The sequence below is a fragment of the Apus apus genome, chromosome 5 (assembly GCF_020740795.1).
Source record: "Apus apus isolate bApuApu2 chromosome 5, bApuApu2.pri.cur, whole genome shotgun sequence".
Taxonomy (NCBI): domain Eukaryota; kingdom Metazoa; phylum Chordata; class Aves; order Apodiformes; family Apodidae; genus Apus; species Apus apus.
This window is the reverse complement of record NC_067286.1, coordinates 59,812,056-59,831,310: the sequence shown is the minus strand read 5'-3', so window position 1 is coordinate 59,831,310 and position 19,255 is coordinate 59,812,056. Positions and strand designations below refer to the sequence as shown.

Sequence of the window (19,255 nt, the reverse complement as noted above, 5' to 3'; positions counted from 1 at the left end):
TGAACCAGACTGCAACAATAGTAGGGTGTAATTTTGTGACAAATTGCTCTGTGTCCTTGCACTCACAATTAAGCAAGCAACCCTTTCTCATGCATTAAACCCATACCCAGACTATTAAGCATGCAGCTTAAGAAAGGGCTTTAAAAACAAACATCAGAACAAAGCCAGAACAGAAACCTCAGAGACCAGGAGCTGTGGTTAATGAGCTGAACTGTATTGAACAGGTTGCTTTTCTGCCCAGCAGAAACTTTGGTTTATACTTCATTCTTATCAGTTCCTTCATCGCCCAGAGGTCTCTGCAGGTTAATCAAAGCTATGAGGAAAGCTGACATCCTAGGGCCCAAAAAGCAGCTGCCAGCCAAGTGTATGGCAGGAAACCCCATTCTGGAAAACTGCACACGTTCCCCAGAAATAGTGTGGATGTACCCTCGAGACAATGTCACTGTTGCTGTTCTTGAGCCTTTGTGCTGTCATGGTGAAGCTGCAGTCAGTGAGCAGTCTGGTTATGTACGTTAACGTTATGGAGCATTTTCCCCAGAGATCTGAGGCGTTTAGTAGTGAGCAAGTGACTTTTTACAGATTTAATCAGATTTTTACACCCAGCTCAGGTGGCATCATCCTCTGCTGATTCAGACTTAAGGACAGTTTGGGGAAACCCGATGGGAACTGGTTAGTGATGAGCATGCACCAACTGATAGGCCTAATCCACATGTGCATGGGACTTATTTTATTACTGGGGACAAAATTTTGGGGAGGAGTGCAGGCCAAGGAGGCCCTAACGGATCTGTTACTGACTTAACATTCCCTGAAAGAATCGGGATTGTTTTTTCCTGGTATCTTGCGGGTGCTTAATCTGGTTCTGTTTGGGAGGTGATAGTTTTTACTTAAGATTATTTCTAAGCCTGACAGAGGGTGTGATTAATGCTGTTCATGTCTGTTGTGTCTGCGTGTGTGAAGGATCGCCTGTTCTTTGTGATGGAGTTCGTAAATGGCGGGGACTTGATGTTCCATATTCAGAAGTCGCGTCGCTTCGATGAAGATCGGGCCCGGTTCTATGCTGCAGAAATCATTTCAGCCCTTATGTTCCTCCATGAAAGAGGCATCATTTATCGGTGAGCTCTGCATTCATTCATTCTCTTTGAACCTCACAGCTGAGATGAGAGCTTGAGTTTTCTTGCTTGAATAAATAACTGCTACTTGCTGCCCACCAGGAACAAGTTCCCTCCACTTCCCTACGCTTTCCCCCTGCATATTGTCCAAGGGTGCACCAGCTTTCAGGAAGCAGTGAAATTTCTGGCTGCAGTATTGACCACAGGGAGGGTCTTTCTATGATATATGTGTGTGAGTATGTACAACAGGTTTTCCCTCTGAGGCACAGGGGCTGGATTTTGTGTTGGTGTCAATTCACGTTGTTCTGCAAACATGGCTGGTTTGTATTAGCCCCAGAACTGCCCCTTGTCTGCACCTCAGGTGCCTGGGTGGCTGCTGGGCGTTAGCTGCTGACCCTCCATGGTGCTGCTCTGGGCCTGTCCTGCAGAGCACATGTCAAACTGATGACAAAAGGAGAGGCATTAAGTGAAACTTCCCTAGATTTTCCGGGAGGTCAACGCAGGAGCTGTTGCTTTTCACTCTGTGTGCCGTGTTATTGAAAGGCTAATATATGCTGGTTACACCCAAGCCTCTTTGTTTCCCTGTATTAGCTATGGGCCTGTGTTTAAACCCTAACTTTTTGACATACCTATCAGTGCCTCTCAGCTCAGCCACTGAAAGTCTTTTCACTCCTGCCATGATCCTACACCAGGAGTTTTCCGTCCTGTCCCTGTCTGGCATCTTTTTGTTTGCAACAGGATCATTTGCATCATTGTTCCCCCACGGCAGGCTCTTCTCCCAGGTCTCAAGGCTGTTCTCAGGAAGCCATTTCCCACTCACAAAGCTCTTTTTTTTTTGGTCATTCCTCTGTACTCAGCAGGGAAGTTTCGTTATATTTTTTCCCTTCTGTACTGCCAAAGTGCTCCACTGTCAGTTTGAACCTCAAGAGGTAGACCAACCAGCATGGATCAGACAGCCAGTCTGCTTTATAGAATCCTCCCTGGCCAAGATGACTATTTGAGCAGCGTCTTCCCAGATACACCAGAGGCAGAGCAAGGTGTGTTCTGGGGTGGAACAGGACAGCTAGAGGAGGGAGGTGTCAGCACTGAAACAGTCTGGATACACAGAATGGTTTCTTTCTGACATGCTTTGCAGAACACCTCTGGCATCCTCCTGCCCAGAGTGCTGGGAAGGAACAGCTCTTACCTGGTTCCAGTAGCAAAACATGCATATTTGGGCATGGTCTCCTGGAGCCCTGCTCGGTTCTACTTGTGGCATGCCAGCACTGCAAAGACTAACATCAACCCTCTCTTTTTGCTGCTTTGTTAGAGTTGTACAGCTGGGATGTGCAACTGGGTCCAGGATGGGAGCAGTTCCAATCCCAGTCAGGCTCTGCTAGTACCATTTCAGACCATTGGGCCAAATGCTGTATGGTTTGGGGCTTTGTGTAGTTTACCCCAGGTGATGCAGTGCTGTGTTTAGTAGTGTGTCCTCCTGTATCAGGCTGTGCAGGGGACACTTTCCTATCTGATGTGAGATGATAGGATGGATCCAGTAAAAACAGCTTCTCTTTCTCTTCCTAGCTTCAGCTCCAGTAAGAAATAGATGGTCAGGTGAGGACAGAGAATATGAAATTATTTTTAAGTATGAAATCATATGATATATGTGCCATGGTGAAATAGAGAAGGAGTGTCATTTTAATATTCTCTGGGTCCTGAGAGTATTAAAATTACTGGTGATATATAGAATGTGTATCAAGCTTCTAAAGCAAATCTACTTACTCTGTAGCTGGATTTCAGTCTTAATTCTTCTCTTGTGAGTAATGCCAGACATTGAAGAGGGACTGTGCCAGGTAGTTAACACAAGTGACATTATCCTTAAAATAGTGACATCCAGTAGTTATTGTCAATCATTCAACAGCAAAAATGTCTGTGCATAATGTAATGCCACTGTGCTTACAGCTTGTCCTGTGTCCCCCAGCCTGCTGCCTGTCACAGGGCAGAAGTAATTGATCCCTCTGGGTTTTGGCACTCTTCAAGTGCTGCCATAATTCATGATAGAAACTGGAGGAGTAATTGAAAAACTCCTTGAACAACTGCACAGGCTTTGATCTTGTTGGAAAACTGGTTGAGCCGTGGAGTCAGGTAGCTTCAGCTGCATGGGGCAGATTTGCAGGGGGATGACTTGTTTTTTTAAAATAAGTCAGAGTGACTCCATTCTGGTAGATGTAAGGGGAGAGAGCTCCTGGCTGTAGCTGTACTGAGCTGAGGTTGCTTCTGTTGGGTCAGGAACACTGGGCTCCAGGGACAAGTCTGCAGGATGGAAAGAGATACTCAGAAGGGAGTCACTGCACTTATGTAGGTTTGGAGATTTTATTATCAGAGTGTGAGTGCTTGATTAGGAAGCTGGGAGCAAGAGAGAGAGACACCAGGAAAAGCCTGACCAGAAAGTGTTTTGCCACAGGTTGCTCAATGTGCCTCTTCTTTCTGCATTCCCAGGCTCAATGGAGTAAGAGAATCACTGGCCTAGAATACCCTGGTTCATTTGTGTCTGGGCTAATCTTGAATATAATAATCCTGTATTTTTCCTTGTCTCCTTCAAGATTAAGCAGTTCAGGAGAGAGTCTCCATTTACCAACACAATGATAGTTCTGGTAAGTCAAGCTGCTTTTGCAACAAGTGCTGCCAAAAGCTGGGTCGTGTCTGCTTTGAAATGCCAAAGGGACTTGAGAGCCAGCACTGAGAGTTCATTGCAAAGTAGCTAAAATGTCTCACTTTGGAATGAAGTGACAGTGCTGGTAACAGCTAAAATCAGGTTTGTTGATTCCTTTTCCAGCCACACACACCCAGTTTGAAGTAGCTGTAGTGCAGGATTTCTGCAGTTGCTACTGTAAGCCTGTGAGAATGAGGTTCCTGAGACAGATGGTATATTTTGGTCACAGGTGACTTTTAAAACATTAAAGCCAGGCCTGTTGCTGGGTTGGTTCTCTCACAGGATGGTTTTGATGATGCAATGGAAATTTTCAGTAAGATTTCTCCTCACTTCAAGGAAACTGCTTTTTGTTACTAAGCCCTGGCCAGAAAAGAAGTCTCATAAACGTATGTGTGTCTATTTGGGGTATTTTAAAAGAGAGCTTTCACTTTCACAGGTAATTTTCGTCTCTTTTTTTTTTTCCCCTCTTGCAACACTGAAAAAGAGAGATGGCTTTCTGGCTGTATCAAGAAAACATCTCTGGCTTTGCCCTGAGCTTAGGTTTAGCCATCAACTCAGCAGCACCAATATATATAGTTGCTTCCTGAAAAAAATGTTGACAAGTACACTGAGATTCCTCATCCCTTCTTACAGGGGGTAGGACTAGAATGAACCCAGCCATGAAAGCAAGCTTTTCAACATGTCCATTTATAGCCTAATGTGCACCCCTAACCAGAGAGGAATAGGACAAGAACTTATTTGGGATCAGCTCATGCTGGATGTTGCCAGAAAAAGGTTAGGTGACAATCAAGGCTATCATAGATAAAATCTTTGCTCCCAGGGCAGTGTTCTTGCACTGCTGCTTTCTTTAAGTGTGTTTCTATGGTAGAATAGTATGCTGGGTCCTGTTGCAGGAAGGTAGATTGGTTTCTGATTTTTATCTAAAGACTGTATGTGCTGTTTTTCTTGAGGCAGCTATTCCCAACTCTAACTTTTAACAGTTCAGCAGTTCCCAGAGCAGGGGAAGCATATTTTGGCTTCTGTGCATGGTGGAAACAAAACAGCTTTTACATCCGAGCGGTGTCAGACTGCACAGTGGCTTACTCAGTGCAAGTGAGTTAGTCATACGCAGTCTTCAAAAAGCAAAGGGATAGTAAATTATTACAAGGGTGTATTTTGAAAGCAGGGCTTATCCTTCCATGTAGCAATACTGAAAGAATGGCTGATCTGCCTTGTTACCCTCAAATTCAAAGCTCTGCATAGGTTGGCGCACAGCTTTGCTGGTGGCCAGGGTCACCTACATGGTGTCCCTCAATAGAGGCATCATACCTACATACTGAGGGCAAATGCAAATGTTTTCTTAAACTTGGTTGTTGTAGGATTTGGTTTGGTTTTTTTGAGGAGGGGCCTTAGGGGTTTGGCCTGCAGACTTTTTCAGTTTCCGAAAGATAACCTTTTTATAGGCAACAAAGAGCAACCAACCCAACCTAATGGCACATTCTGAATTTTTATCACAAATCTTCTTTCTCTCCCTCTGCAAATGTGTTTCACTGGGAGCATGTGTGGGTGCTGAAGTGGTCACTTTTCAGCACATGTCACCGCAGAGGTGATACAGCATGCAGTATGTGGGGACATTCCTGAACTGGCCTTGGGTTAGCTGTGTCTGGAAGCAGAGGCAGTGTCACCTTTCCACCCTGCACTTCAGTGCTGGTTTTGTCAGCCCTGGGTGTGGAGTTGGATTGGAGAGAGAGACCCAGCCCACTGCTTGATGTGGGACAGTGGTAGACAAATGGTTAAGGGTAGTGGTAGTATAACATGTAGGTAATGCAGCTGATCAAGAGTCAGAAGAGCTAAAGGCTGGGTTAGATAGCTTGGGAGGACTGGTTGTTGGCAGACTGAAGAACCTTGTTTTTATCCGGAGGGCTCATGCTAGGTAGCTTATTCCACTGCCTGTGTGTCTGTATTGCTATTTCTAATGCAACTGGCCCTTCCAGAGATGCTCAGGGTCTGCTTGTGCTCTGTCATGCCTGTGAACATGGGCTGGTGTGCACATGCTCTGATGTGGCACCAGCCATTGAGATAAAAGGCAGCAAACCATTAAGTAGATCCTGTGACTTGCCTGTGTTTAACAGGCTGTGTGGTTCCTTCAGAAAGCAAAGGATAATTATGCAGTTATCCAGATGAGAACATGGTCTTACCTTGGGGCTGAACAATAGCTCTTGGGGAAAATAGGATGGGCTGATTGGCAGCAAGTGTTTACATTTCTGTGTGTTATCTGAAAGCATCACCTTCATGTGTGTGGTGCTCCCTATGACAGGGAAAAACTCTGTCTCCTCTGGGATCTGCAAAGATTGCTGGATACTGGCCAGGTCTTTGAAAGTATCACCTTTCCTCCATGTAGGAGACCCCTCAGGTCTGCAGCTGTGTGTCTCATGACTGTCCCTGCCAATTCAAACAATAAGCCTGTGACACTTGGCGGAAGGTTTACATAAGCCTCTCACAGAGACCAGTTTTGCTGGAAAGACTCTTGTGAACTGAAACAACACGAAAGTTTCTTTCAGCAAAATCAATTATAAATTACACGCTGAAGACAGGAGCTGAATTCCTCCCCTAATTACGTAGAGCTACTGTTAACACAGCACCTTTTACACGTGTGCTGTTTGCTTTTTCCATGGGTCAAGATACCATAGACATGGGATCCCTCGTTCTCTCTCTGTTGTTTCTGAGTGTTTTTTTGGCCAGCAGTGATTTTGTTTGTTCTGACTGCATGCCCTTTTTCACATCTGGAGGCAGATCTTGTTTCCCCTGAAGTCAAAGGGCTTTCCCCAGCGAGGTAAATCAGCAGTGAAACTGCATCTGTGATTGACAGCAGTGCCCTTCGAGGCAAACTGGCTGGCTGGGGACCTCTCCAGGGATTACCATGGGTTTGCTTAGGTGCTATGCATTATTTTGTTTTCTTAGCAAATAAAGATAAATCTTCTGTTCGATAAGGTGTGTTTTAGCTTTTCTGAAAGTTTTTGCTTGAGTGTGCTAGAGTAGGTGCATCTGTAGGCAGTCTTCGCTGTTATTTGCTGTCTCCCTCTTCCCCACCCTGGTTTGGCTGCACACAGGTAGAGGCATATTGTTTGCATCTGAGAGGAGAGGGTGGGGAAACAGCTCAGCCAGTGCCAAAGTGGGTGTGAGTCTCCACTCTGTGGAGCACCATAACTTCAGCTGTGGGATCTGATCCCTGCTGCTTTGAGACCTTGATTTAGAAGAGCCTCTAGGCTTAGTGCTTTCCTGGATTGGGGCCCTAAAGACAAGAGTAGATATATATATAGATATAGATAGATAGATAGATAGATATAAAAGCAGTACAAAATGAATGATGTGCTGTGTTAGGAGAACAGTGGAAAGAATGAAATATAAGCTGATTTTATGGTGAATGAGTGAAGAAAATCAGCTAAAAGCTGCTAATTGGCACAGAAGAGCATACCAACAGCCACATCCCTACAACAGCTGCTCAGTGCAGAAGAGAAATTTTCATGCTGGAGTCTCTTCACTAAAGCACTTCATTCAGCTTTAGAAAATATAAAGGAATGTCTTTTGGGGTCAGGAGTGTAGTAATGTCTGTGGCTATCTTATCTGACAGTCAACAGCTCATCTAGACTGATTTGTGCTTCTAGACAGTGCATCTTCCACATTATTTGCCACTCAAATATGTTCGTCTGCTTGCAAGCTGGGCTCTTTTACAGCCTCTGGCATGCAGTGTTTACAGTGTTGTTTCTCTGCACTTGATCAAATGGAAAGTGCTGAGAAGAAAACCCAGCCTCTCACGTTTCCATGTCATGTTTAATCAGTCACTGTGCAGGACAGTTTAGTCCTGTTTTACAGTTATGCTTACGAAGAGCAGTCCTGCTTTGAGATCCACGTATCAGATCTCTGTGCCCCATTGACTCCACTGTATATAGTCTGTGAACTTTAATGCAACTTTCCACATGACTAAGGACTACTGAATAGCCTACAGAAGTTAGTGGCTCTGCTAGTGTCTACTTTTCCTTTCTGGTTATTTAAAGGGATTGATTTGAAACCTGCAAAACCCTGCATGTAATGAGTTTGTATAAATGATTAAAAACCAGAGCTCGAAGGGGCCTCAAGAGTTTGTCTAGTTCATCCACCTGCCCCAAGGCTGGAAAACCTTAACATAAAGTGCCTTGTACTTTCACTCCTCTCCTTTGGTGTAGTTGTTACATTTGCATGTAATAACTTGTGTACCACATTCTTACAGGCACAGATTTTACTGAATGTTGGAAATGAGAGTTCAGCATTAGTTGGGAATTCTGGTACTGGTGCTATAAAAATAAGCAATACTGCTCATGTGTGGTGGGGATAAGTGATGAGACGTGGCTTGTCTCCTGTCATTCTTTTTCTGTCTACTACAACCTTCTGGAGGCATTTCACAATTAAAAAGCATGGAAATGCAATTTAAGAAGTAAATGTAACATGTAACAATTGTAGCCGGGTTCTTAAAGAGAGGAGCCCATAATTAGACTCAATCTTTAAGGCCCAGAACACCTGGGAAGATTTAGGTTAGAGCTTCTGAAAGTAAGGCACTTTCCTACAAAAAAGACTATTTTTGTGCCTTTCCTGCCCTCTTAGTTCTTCTTCAAAGGTTTGAAGGTCATGAGAAGGAGAAAAAATTAAAATTGAAATGCATTTTAGGACATTATGCAAAATTGATTTTTAAAAACTGCCCCTGAGTATTATTGCTATCTTTTTAGCCAAAACTGCTCATCTGACTTCTAACATGTTCCCTGATATTGTGAGGGTATTCAGGCCTATGATTTTAAAGACACAATTTTGAAAGCTTTTATCTGAGATCTCCAGAATTGCCAGCATTAATCCAATAACTTTGTTGATCTCTGTACCCACCTTGAATTGAGGAACCTTTCAATATTAATGTCAGAGTTAGCATTAAGGAAGCTGATATATATATAGCTGAAGAAAAGGTCTCTGTCAACTTTAATAAACATGTTGTACAATTTTTTAAAACAAAGATTATACCATGAAAATGCTGTCCTATCCTCCTCCTCTGACTTGCTGAAATGGAAGATGTGTTACAGTGGGTGAAGCTATTTTATATGTAAGAGAAACAAGGAGCATATCAGTGTTGTTGACATACTTGGCCTGCAGCAACTTCTGTAGCTATCCAGGGAGGATCTGACTTATTCTTTTAGCTGTAGCAAGATCAGCACCTGATGATTCCTTGGTCAATAATCCCAATGTTTAGATTTTGTTCTTTATGCCAGTGGGCATGTAGGTACTCTGGTCTTACGCAAACAGAGGGATTTGTAAAGTCACCCAGCAGCTTTTAATACCAGTGGAGCAATTGAAACATCTTGTCTTCAGATTCTAGATCAAAGTAATCAGCTGCCTGTAACGATTACAGAAATAAACTAAAGATAATAACAGTAGAAAATTTCAACCACTACACGGTAACACTGCAGTAATAGTTGTCTGGTGTATGATTAAACATTTCTGTGGGAGAAAATTTCATCTTCTGCCAGTGGTGCCCTGGGTGGGATGGTGGGCACAGCTTTTCTTCTGCTTGTAGTTTAACTGCTGGTATGGGCCAGGATGCAGATTGCAAAGCCTGTTCCCATGGAGCAAGGGGAAAGCATTACTCATCATTTGGCCTCTGAGTCATAACACCTTTGCTCCTAATAGGATCGAGAACCTCCCCTTTTATGAGGCTGTGCCTAAAGGCACAATTTAGTCTTGGAATTGTATTACCCAATTATTATTCCACTAAAGCAGGTGGCATTATTCCAGCTGACAGCAATGGAAAAGGGCGCAAGCCTTTAAGCCTCAACCATGAAAAGGTATGATATGTGAAAAAACAGAGATCCTCCGAGTTCTGAGCTGATTTCTTCTGAATCAATTGAAGTTTCACAAGCACAGTTTATTGTTATCATCTGGAGCTGCTTTCAGAAATCCCTCGGCAGCAAAGCAGAGGAGTGCTTATAAATCAGGAAAATTACTTCCAGCTAGGAGGTTTATTTACTAGGTAAACCTCTGATCCAGGAGTACTGCCATGGCAATGTCCATCCAATGAGGATGTGAATGTTTGCAGCAGAACCATATTTTATCTACACTGCTTTGGGAAAGGCAGCAGCATCATGGTGCCATGCTGAGGTGGGTCGTGGCTTCTTTCTTTATTGTGCTGGAAAAGGAAGGGAGCTGGGAAAAGCATGGTTGGCTGTGTAAGGTAGCAAGGGGAAATTACGCCATGTGCAAACGTGTGGTAGAAAGAGCAGTAGGAAGTGATCCCTTCAGACTTTTAAATAAGCCTGTGTGTGGTGTTGTAACAAGGCTGCAGCACATCTTGGCAGGCTCTGTGGCACCCATGTTAAAGGCTGAGCTGGTGTGTGACATTTAGCATGTGGGCTTTGGGTTTTCTCCTCCCTTCTCTGGATCTGGTTACGTTCCTTTTGACATTTATCTGAGTATGAAAATGTAGCCAGATCCCGTGTCCTTGTAGACTTGTGCCTAAAAGCTGAGTTAGTGTGCTTTGTGTTTCTGCGTGTCAGTATGTCGTGTCCCTAAGTTGAGGAACTGTATCAATGTTTGGGGAATTGTCACAGTCTTAGCAACTTAATTTAGCCTTGCCATTGCCTGCACCTTCTCTTTATTTCTGACTCCTCCTTTATAACCATTCTCCCTAGCTGGAGTTCTCCATTTCAGTAATTCTCATACCACTAGTTCAAAACCTGGTGCCCAAACAGCAGCTTCACAGCCAGAATTTCTACCTTCAGCCACCATTGAGCACAGAAGGGAGCAAAAATCTTGGCAGCTGGCTCCAGCTTCTTGCTTCTCTGCCCAGCCTTGACAAATGAGAAAGCCAAGGAGCTGCTCTGACTCTTGCCAGCTGGCCAAGGTCCCAAAAAATCAGCCCACCCACCCTGAAGGTCAGAGCGTGGCACTGCCTGGCCATTCTATCCTTTCATCAGCACAGAGCATGGAGCAAGAGCTGGTCCTGCAAGTCCTGCTCCCACTGGGATCTCTTTGGGGCCAGGGCCAACCCCCACAGGAGGGTTACAGCTTTCCATCTCCTTAATGCTTGGGCTACAACAAGCCAGCAAAGCTTCAGCCTGCCTGATTCATGCCTTGAACTGCAAAGTTAATTTCAGAGTTGTGTTGGCCAATCAGTGGCAGCCAACCTGCTGTGGTAGGTTTGAGATGGGACTGGTGGCATTCACACCTGAAATAACATTTTTCCTTATCCCTACACACAGAGAAATGCCCAAACAAGCCTTTATTGCGCCATATCTTTCACCTGTGACTGGGCCCCTTGAAACACGCTTTCCTGTCTGTTTTCAGAAAGGCAGTACTAACCCATGCTTCTTGCTGGAAATCATGATGTTTTGGAAAGGAGTCAGAGCAAAAAGTGAGACTGGCTTTTGAACCTCTAAAGCCACAAAACATCTGCAGCTCAAGTGAGCTGAAGTCTGATTCATGAGTGGAGAGTCTCCATGTTGCATGTCCCCCTACATTCTTTTCATCTAGTGAGATCATCCTGCACACTGATGCTCAAATTGGTGACTACACTGACAGGGGCAGCCCCAGGGGGGGAAAGACAGGTGTTCTGTGATAAAATTAATGGAAACCTGTCTTTCAGCCTGCCCTGTTTATTGCACCTCATCATTCCCAGTTGCAGTTGCCTTTGGGGTCCTTCAGGATTGACAGCTTTCCCCAAGCCACAGGGCAGTCAGAAGAAGTTCCTGTCAGAGCTGTTGGATGCTGCTTCCCAGCATCAGCTGGTGGCATTTCTGGATCACTGCTGGCCAGGAAGCAAGACATGAAATTCCAGCTATTGCTGTGAGCTAGTGAACCAACATGGGACTGGAGATGTGTGGAAGGGATGTCAAATCACAGTTTCTGGACGCCTAGCTGTTACGTCAGGATGGCTGCTCCTCAGTAGAGTTGGTTTATCGATGTGAGCACATAGTTCCTATAGGCTTCTGATCCCTAATTTCTCTGAGTACGTAAGGATGCCTGTAGCTACTGGGTCTAACACAGGCATTGCTTGCTCTCCTGCAGGCTCTTCCTTGGCCTGTGTTGGCAGGGCCGTTTGCAGCACTGGCCAAGTGAGTGGCTGCATCCCAGGCACTGTTATGTAAGGAGGAATTTCAGCATTAATGACATGTCTTGGCTTTGGGTTTAATTCTGTCTCTCTGGACACCAGAAGTAGTCTCAGAAGTTTCAGTGTGGCTTCCGCAAACAAAACAAACAAAGTTAATTTTACGGGCTTTGAGCTTCACTGCTTTCCCCTGGAACATCCGCTCTTCTGGGACATTTTCTCTTTGTTGCCCTGCCACTGAGAAGGGACAGCAGTTTCTCTGGAGGTGCTGCTGAGCATAGCTAACATGCTGAAGTATTTGAGCTGCAGGAGGGCTGGCACTTCCAGTCAGGCAGATTAAAAAAGTGTTTCCCTTTGCTCTCAGCCACCTTCCTCATTCTGAGGAGCCGGAGGAAGGAGGGATGGACAGATGGACACGATGCCCTGTTGCCAGCAGGGCTGCAGAGACTGTCTGGGGCAGAAGTGTGTGCTGGGTGAGAGATGTCTGTGTGGATCATGTTCTCACCCTAATGGCTTTCCTCCCCCCATCCTCCTGCAATTGAAGTCATTAATGCTGTTAAGCCAGGATGGAAACAAACCCAAACAACAACAGTCTACAAAATAATTCGGTCACTCCAGACTGGTTTGCTGGCTGTTTTTTTTTTCCCTCCAGTGAAGCAATTAGTCTCCTGTCATCCTGTTTTTAGCCAGACTGGAAACAACTGGCTGGACAGTAGTGATTGCCCTCCCGGCAGGGCAGTCACCGGATCTGCTCCATGATGGGAAAAGTGAGGTGCCTTCCCTCACATGTCTCTGGGGGAAGAATATCCCTAAAGAAATTCCTGTGGGCCTCACTGAAAGCCCAGGTTTTGTGCAGCCCTTCCCGGTGAGTCACAGCTTCTGGCTCCCCTGAGAGCCCTCTGTAGGGTTGTGTTTTCTCTCAGCCCACTGCAGGGTTAACCCTTCTGTGGTTTCACCCAGGCACTCTCAAGCTATGTGACCCATCCCCCTCGCTGGTGGATGATGTGGACTGTGGGTGCCAGAAAGTCATGAAGTAATCCGTGGTTTCTACCAGCAACAGGCCAATAGAGGACTCGCATGGCTGGGGGAGAGGGGAGGAAGACTTTTCCAGTCTTGCTCCTCTGTGTGGTACTCAATCCTAGGAGTGGCTCAGCCTGTGTGAGGAGACAGGGCTGCAGAGCAGGAGCCTGTGTGATGCAAGCCAATGCAGTGGGAGTTTGGGAAAAAGCGAGGAGTGGGGTAGGGAGGACAGGGGCCAGCCGAAGTTCTGAGGTGGCACCGCAGAGAGCAGTGACGCAGCTTGGCCAGAGCAGCCCAGGAAATCTCTCCATTCCTATAACTACTTGTGACGCGAGTAACATGAAGTCCTCCGCTGAGGGGAAAGGCTGGAGCTGTGCCGTGCACGGGGCCTTCCCCTTCCTGCTGAGGTTGGTGGTAGCACCCAAGGGAAGTGCTAGATTTCTCTGCAAGGCACCATGCCCACCTAGCACCCTTGCTGCCCCAGAAAGCATGGGTGGGCATGTCTGTGGAAGGGCAGGCTCAGGTAGGAAAGCAAAGTGGCCATGGTGCTACTGGAGGAGAAGGCTTAAATCACCAGACAGAGAGGCCTTACTGCCCTCAGCTTATAAAAAGCAGCCCTGGTGGCACCTTTGAGGCTGACCAGCACTAAATCTGAATGCTTTCCTTTAAAGATGCAGGAAGAAGCTGAGCCCAAATCCATGTTCTGTCTCGTTTCAGAACATGAGGTAAAAGCCACAGGGTTGCTAGTCAGGTGCTAGAAAAATCTCCAGCTGCCCAGGGTAACCGAGGCCAAAGGGGAGGTTTGCTTGCTGGGTTTAACAGCAAGTCACAGCATGTTTGAGTAATGTGTCACTAGTGCTGGAGCTCTGATGTCTGTGGTAGGAAGGTGCCACGTGGGCACGAGAGCTGTCAGGATGTGGAGTTCTTTGCCTTGAGATAGAGAGCTGGAGTGGAGAAGCGCTTGGCAAATAAATCTGCTTTTAGAGGCTCGCCTGGGGATGCACATTGGAAAGTGTGCCTGATCCCTGAAGGTTGGACTAGGTCTTGAACAGAGCCTGCTGCTCCAGATTGGATATTAGAAGCAACTTCTTTGCTGAAGAGGTTATTGAACGCTGGAATAGGCTGCCCAGGAAGTGGGTTGAATCATAGAATCATAAATCCCTGGAGGTGTTTAATAGATGTGTAGTGTGGTTCTTAGGGACATGGTTTAGCACTGGACTCAGTACAGATTAGATGATTTTGAAGGTCTTTGATTCTGTGATCCATGCTTCTTCCTGCGTGTCAGCTGCACCCAGTCTGAGTCTGGGCAGTGCTGCTCTGGGAGCATGTTGCTATAGGGGAATGAAGGGCTGTTGGTAAGGGTTGTCTTCTTGTTGGGCATTTTCAGTTTTGGGTCATTCCAGCCATGCAGAAGGTTGCTGGTGATGGCAGGAGTGATGGCAAACCTGGTCTAAGGGCAGAGGACCATGCCCAAGGTTTGAGTTCCAGACTGCAGGGATGGCTGTAGAGACACTGGCCCGTACTGTGGAAAAATGGAGATGCAAAACAAGTTGTAAAAAATTATGAAATTGGCTGGAGAGGAAGCAAGCTGGGTTTGCTGTTGTATCACTGTGGTGCTTCCCAAGTCACCACGGGGCAGCGTGGGGTGGGAAGGGAAAGTAACCCTGTGTTTAAAAGTTGATTCCCAGTCCCTATGGATGTAATCTTGATGTGAAAGTGGCTGCTATGTCATGGTGTGGTTGCTTTTCTATGACAGTCTAACCCAAAGTATGCTGCAGCACCCACACCTCCACCCCCCCCCCAGCATTCCCTGCTCTCACAACCCTACAGTGAAATCATCTTTTGTTCCAAATCATGAAGAGGTTTGCAAACAATTTGTAAAAGTAAAGCACTGTGAAGTCTGCTTGAGAACAGAAACAGGGGACAGGTAAACCACACTTGTATGGTGAATGGTCTCCCTAGAGTGCAGAGAGGACCCAGGTCATCTACTGCTCCTTGTCTGCATAATCTATCTAGAGCAATTCCAGGAATTCTTTGGCTTTAATGTATCTTTTTTGGGAGATGCATTTCAACATGTTAAAATTAAAATAGTTCACTTATTCCTTTTTCTTGGGGCAGTAAAGAGTCATTTTGCTTCCCCTGAGCCTCTGTGGCCTTACATTAGTCCTAAATCAATTATTTATTCATGGGGAGAGTATCTGCAAACAGCAGCCCAGTCTGAGAGTAGTGGCATTTGGATGTGTAGATGAGTTGGAAGTACTTGGTGACTGAACCCACTGGAATTGTCAGTAACATTAAGAACTGCTTTCCTGCCACAAAATAAAAATATAGCATTGTAGGTAGAGTGTGCTAAACTTTGATGAGGACATGAGCTAAAAAAACAATGCACTTTACAAGTCACCTCAGTGCACCTTTAGCAAGCACAGACATGGAGTTTTTAAAAAAATACATTGTGCCTTCAAGTTGACTAACTTTTGTATTGTGATAGAAAATATGTTGTGCAATTCTGGCCTGTGTAAACATGGGAGGTTTAGATACAAAATCTTTAATTCTGACTTTTGATCTGGTGTGGTATTATCACACCTCTCAGCAAAGATTTCTGTCCAGTTTGCCTGTTGTTTCTTGTCTCCCTAGATGAGCAATTAGTTTCAGAGAGGGTTTGTGGTGTCTTTTTCCTGCAGAAAGAACATCAAGCATATAGGCAAGGCCTGTGTGAGAGGGACCTGATAGCTTCAGATCTTCCTCAGTCAAACAAGTAAATCTGAGAGTCCTGTAGGCTGTCGTGTTGGCTGAAAAGGAGTGGATTAAGAGCAGTTGTTGCAAGGCACCCTGGTTCTGGAGAGAAAAGTAAATGCACCAAGTTGACTCGGAATCAACTCGGAATAAGCCAAGTGAAAGGCACCAGCTACTCATGGCTAACGCCCCCAAATTTCCACCCTAGCTGGATCTTGTGCATGCTGAAGTTTGTTGTTACTCCCATTCCTGTCCTGAAAATGCCCTTTGTGATTCCCTTACACAAGCTTCTCAGCTCCCTCCTGGGATTGATATTCCATGTATCAGGTGGTGAAAGGAAAGAGGCACCAATTCCTCATGTTGCAAGGATGTGCCTGTAGGTGCCCATGCATGGACTGGCTTGTTTACTGGGGAAGGACTGTTTGGGCTAGAAAGCAATCTTTTCATGTGATGCCACAAAAAGCTGACTCATCGTAGGAGGCGTATTCCTAGAGACACATACACACAAAACCACTGAGTATCCTTCTCCACGGTCCCACGTTGTACAGGCCAAAGTGCCCTACTGCAGACTGGGGAGATTCCAGTTGGGTTGTAGTGAATCTCAGATGGGGACTTGACAGATCTGTGGACTAAAAACTCAACAGTTGAGGAGTGTACAGACAGACTTTCCTTGTTCAGGACCCATTTCTATCCTTTTGTTTTCTAGATGGGGTCAGTTGAGATGGGGCTTATTTTCATTTTCTGTTTTATTTGTTTCATAAAATACAAGAACAAGGAAGCTGGCAGCTTTTTGTTTGGGAACTAAAGTAGTGTTGCCAGCTGGTGAATCAAATTTTAGGGGGGCTCAACTGCCCTGGGTTAGCACCTGTTTCCCTCTTCTAGCTGGGGAGGGAGCCCTGATCAAAGAGACTCATGGGTTAAGGACTTGTTGTAACACAGGGACAATACTGTCCAGAATTGTTCATGGGCAGTTTCTTGCCTGTATGGCACTCAGGGTAGCAGAGGGGATCTAGTCTGTCCCTGTTGGCCTGGCGCAAGCTCAGTGTTGCTGGCTCTGGTGCACAGGCAGCTTGGGAGGAATCCTTAGAAGAAGGAGTGGGGTTGCAGAGAGCTTGGCATGCCCAGCCAGGAAATTTACCTGGCTCTGCCCTCCTTATCCAGGGTACTCGAGCTTCACACAGGCCTAGGTCAATCGCCTGCAGTGAGTGAATAGCAACAGTAATCCACATCAAGTGAGAAACCAAATCTTAGGATAATGAGCTGTTTGCTAGGCTCATAGGAATACATCTTCCATCTGATTTCACTGCTGCTATTTAAGTGATTGGTGTAGTAAAAAGCAGGGAGATCAGAACAGTCAGGAAAGCTCTTTGTTTTTCTGCAGGTTTGCTGGAGTCCTAGAAAAAAAGAGAATCTAAAATTGACTGAAACCAACAGGACTCTTTTGGTTGATTTTCCTGGGTTCAGGCTGAGAGTAAAGTGAGTCTTATCCACCTTGGATAAATATGGAGAAGTTTGCCTGACTAGACATACAGGTTCAGTGCAGGAGAGTCTTCCCCACAAAGCCCTGCTGGCACTACCAGTGCTAGCACAGGTTTGTTTGCTGCCCCAGCCATTGCCAGAGGCAGACAGGATCATGATGGATAGGGTCACCTTTATTGTTGGTTTTCTTTTTTTTTTTTCTTTGTTATTTCCTGGAGTGAAACATTCTCCCTAACACTCCAAAGGTGGGGAGGGTGGATTTCACAACAGCTGTGAGATTAGCAGTGAGAGTGCAGGAGTTGCTTTGGTGTGAGCTGCTGTCTAATTCCCCCAGGGTAAGCTTAGGGCAGGCAGTGGTGACATGGGGACAGGCCATGCTGGTGGAAAGAGGAGCCTTTTCAGATGCACAGTCCTGCCCTGATCCTGCCAGGAGAGCCTGGACCTGGGACAGCAGCCTACAAGCAGCTCTGTAGTTGGCTGTGGGCAGTTGGTGATGGTTAATCTTGGGTAACACACTCACTCCATTTTTAAGTAGTGAGACCATATTGTACCACGGGCACAAGCCTGATTTCATTTTGATTTCTGTATCAGCCTTCAAATCAACGTTGGTCCATATTTGTCAAGGTGAAATAAGAGGCTTAGCCTCTCTTGGCACTGTCAGTCAAAAGTCTACACCTGATTCTTGTTCATTCATTGAGGTCTCAAGTCTGTTGTACGGCCTCCTCTGAAGACCTCAGGCAAGGGGACTCACAGAAAAGAAGCATTGTGGTTTGGGTTGGGTTTTTTCTCCTCTTTCCCTCTTTTTCTGGCAAGGGTAAAATAGAAGCTCTGTTGGGAGCAACTCAGCCAGTGATGTTTCAGGGCCAGCAAATTCCAGTGTCGCTGCCCAGTGGGACCAAGGAGTCTATCACAGGACTAGGCTGGCTGCTCATCCGGAAGGGGAGTGCGTGGCATGCATACCAAGAGCTGGACACGAAGCCTTTTTCTGTCCATCTCCCTCCCCTTCCCACAGTAAATGGGAGGACGTTTGCTCCAGGATTCAGAGAAGTAGCTCAGATGTGACTCCTCTTTCCTGATTAGAGTTGCACATAAAAGTACAGTAAGTAATATAGGTACATAGATGCAAAAAAATAGGCACACCAATGTGGACATATAAATATATATGGATTGTGCCATCTTTGGGGTTACTGCACTACAGCCATCTCCAGCATGTCTGTGTTTCAGCAGTAATGGCTCTGGCTCTCAGCTGTCCCATTTTTAGGAATGTCTCATAAAGCTGCCTCTGGAAACCACCATTAGCTCTCTTACAACTGCCATGCATATAATGAAGGGGAAGCTTATAGGTGTGCCTGACCCTGAAGTTACTTGGGACACCCATGGGGTCCCACTGGATCTGTACCAGTTGAGTTCAGACCCAGTAGTGTGGTGGAAGCTTTGTGATTGTCTCTTGTGGTATGCTGAGGTGTTGTGGTTTTTTTTAGTCTATGCCTCTACTCTTAAGCCTACCACTCTTCATTTAACCGGAGGATGAATCATGCTTGTTCATCTCAACAGTAACAAAATCATGTCGGTAATTGTGCTAGGTTCTACAGATGCTTTTCTGAAGTGCCCAGAGGGGAGGGGAGGTGGGACTGCTGGTGCTTCAAACCATCAGAGAGGTCTTGGATCCCAGGTCACGCCAGCATCTTTGCCACAAGAGAAGTTGGCGCCTTGGGCACTGCTTCGTCTCCAGAACGGCAGCCTGGGGAGCGGCAGGAGGAGACTGGTGTTCTGATGTGGTCTGGGCAACCAGCTCCCAGAGCGACCCCGCCAGCAGGAGGGGTTCAGGCAGATGGGGAGCCAGCAGCAGCAGGTTCAAGTCTTATCTCTGCCAAAAACCCCATGGTGCTGCCTTAACCTGGGCAGATGGCCTGCAGAAACTTGTCCTTATGCTTGGAGGGCTGCTTGACTTTTAAGCTTTAATATAATCACAGGGCGCTTCTGGGTACAAGTGCTTGCCAGTCGGGGTTTAGTCTGAAGCCCAAGCAGCAGAGCAAGAATGTATTTCAAAGCTTCATCAGACTTATCCCTGCAAGTTCCTGAGATGGATATGGAGTGCCCTTGGGCATGCTGAAGAGCACAGAG

The 19,255-nt window shown here is 46.0% G+C and overlaps 1 protein-coding gene across 1 annotated transcript in view; it reads left to right on the top strand.

Moving 5' to 3' along the window:
- The window catches only part of PRKCH (protein kinase C eta), a 118,162-nt gene that overhangs the window by 72,176 nt on the left and 26,731 nt on the right, over positions 1-19,255 (top strand). The window contains exon 10 of the mRNA XM_051621887.1: positions 958-1,112. Within this exon, the coding sequence (XP_051477847.1) occupies positions 958-1,112 (155 nt within the window). The remainder of the gene's footprint in view (positions 1-957; positions 1,113-19,255) is intronic.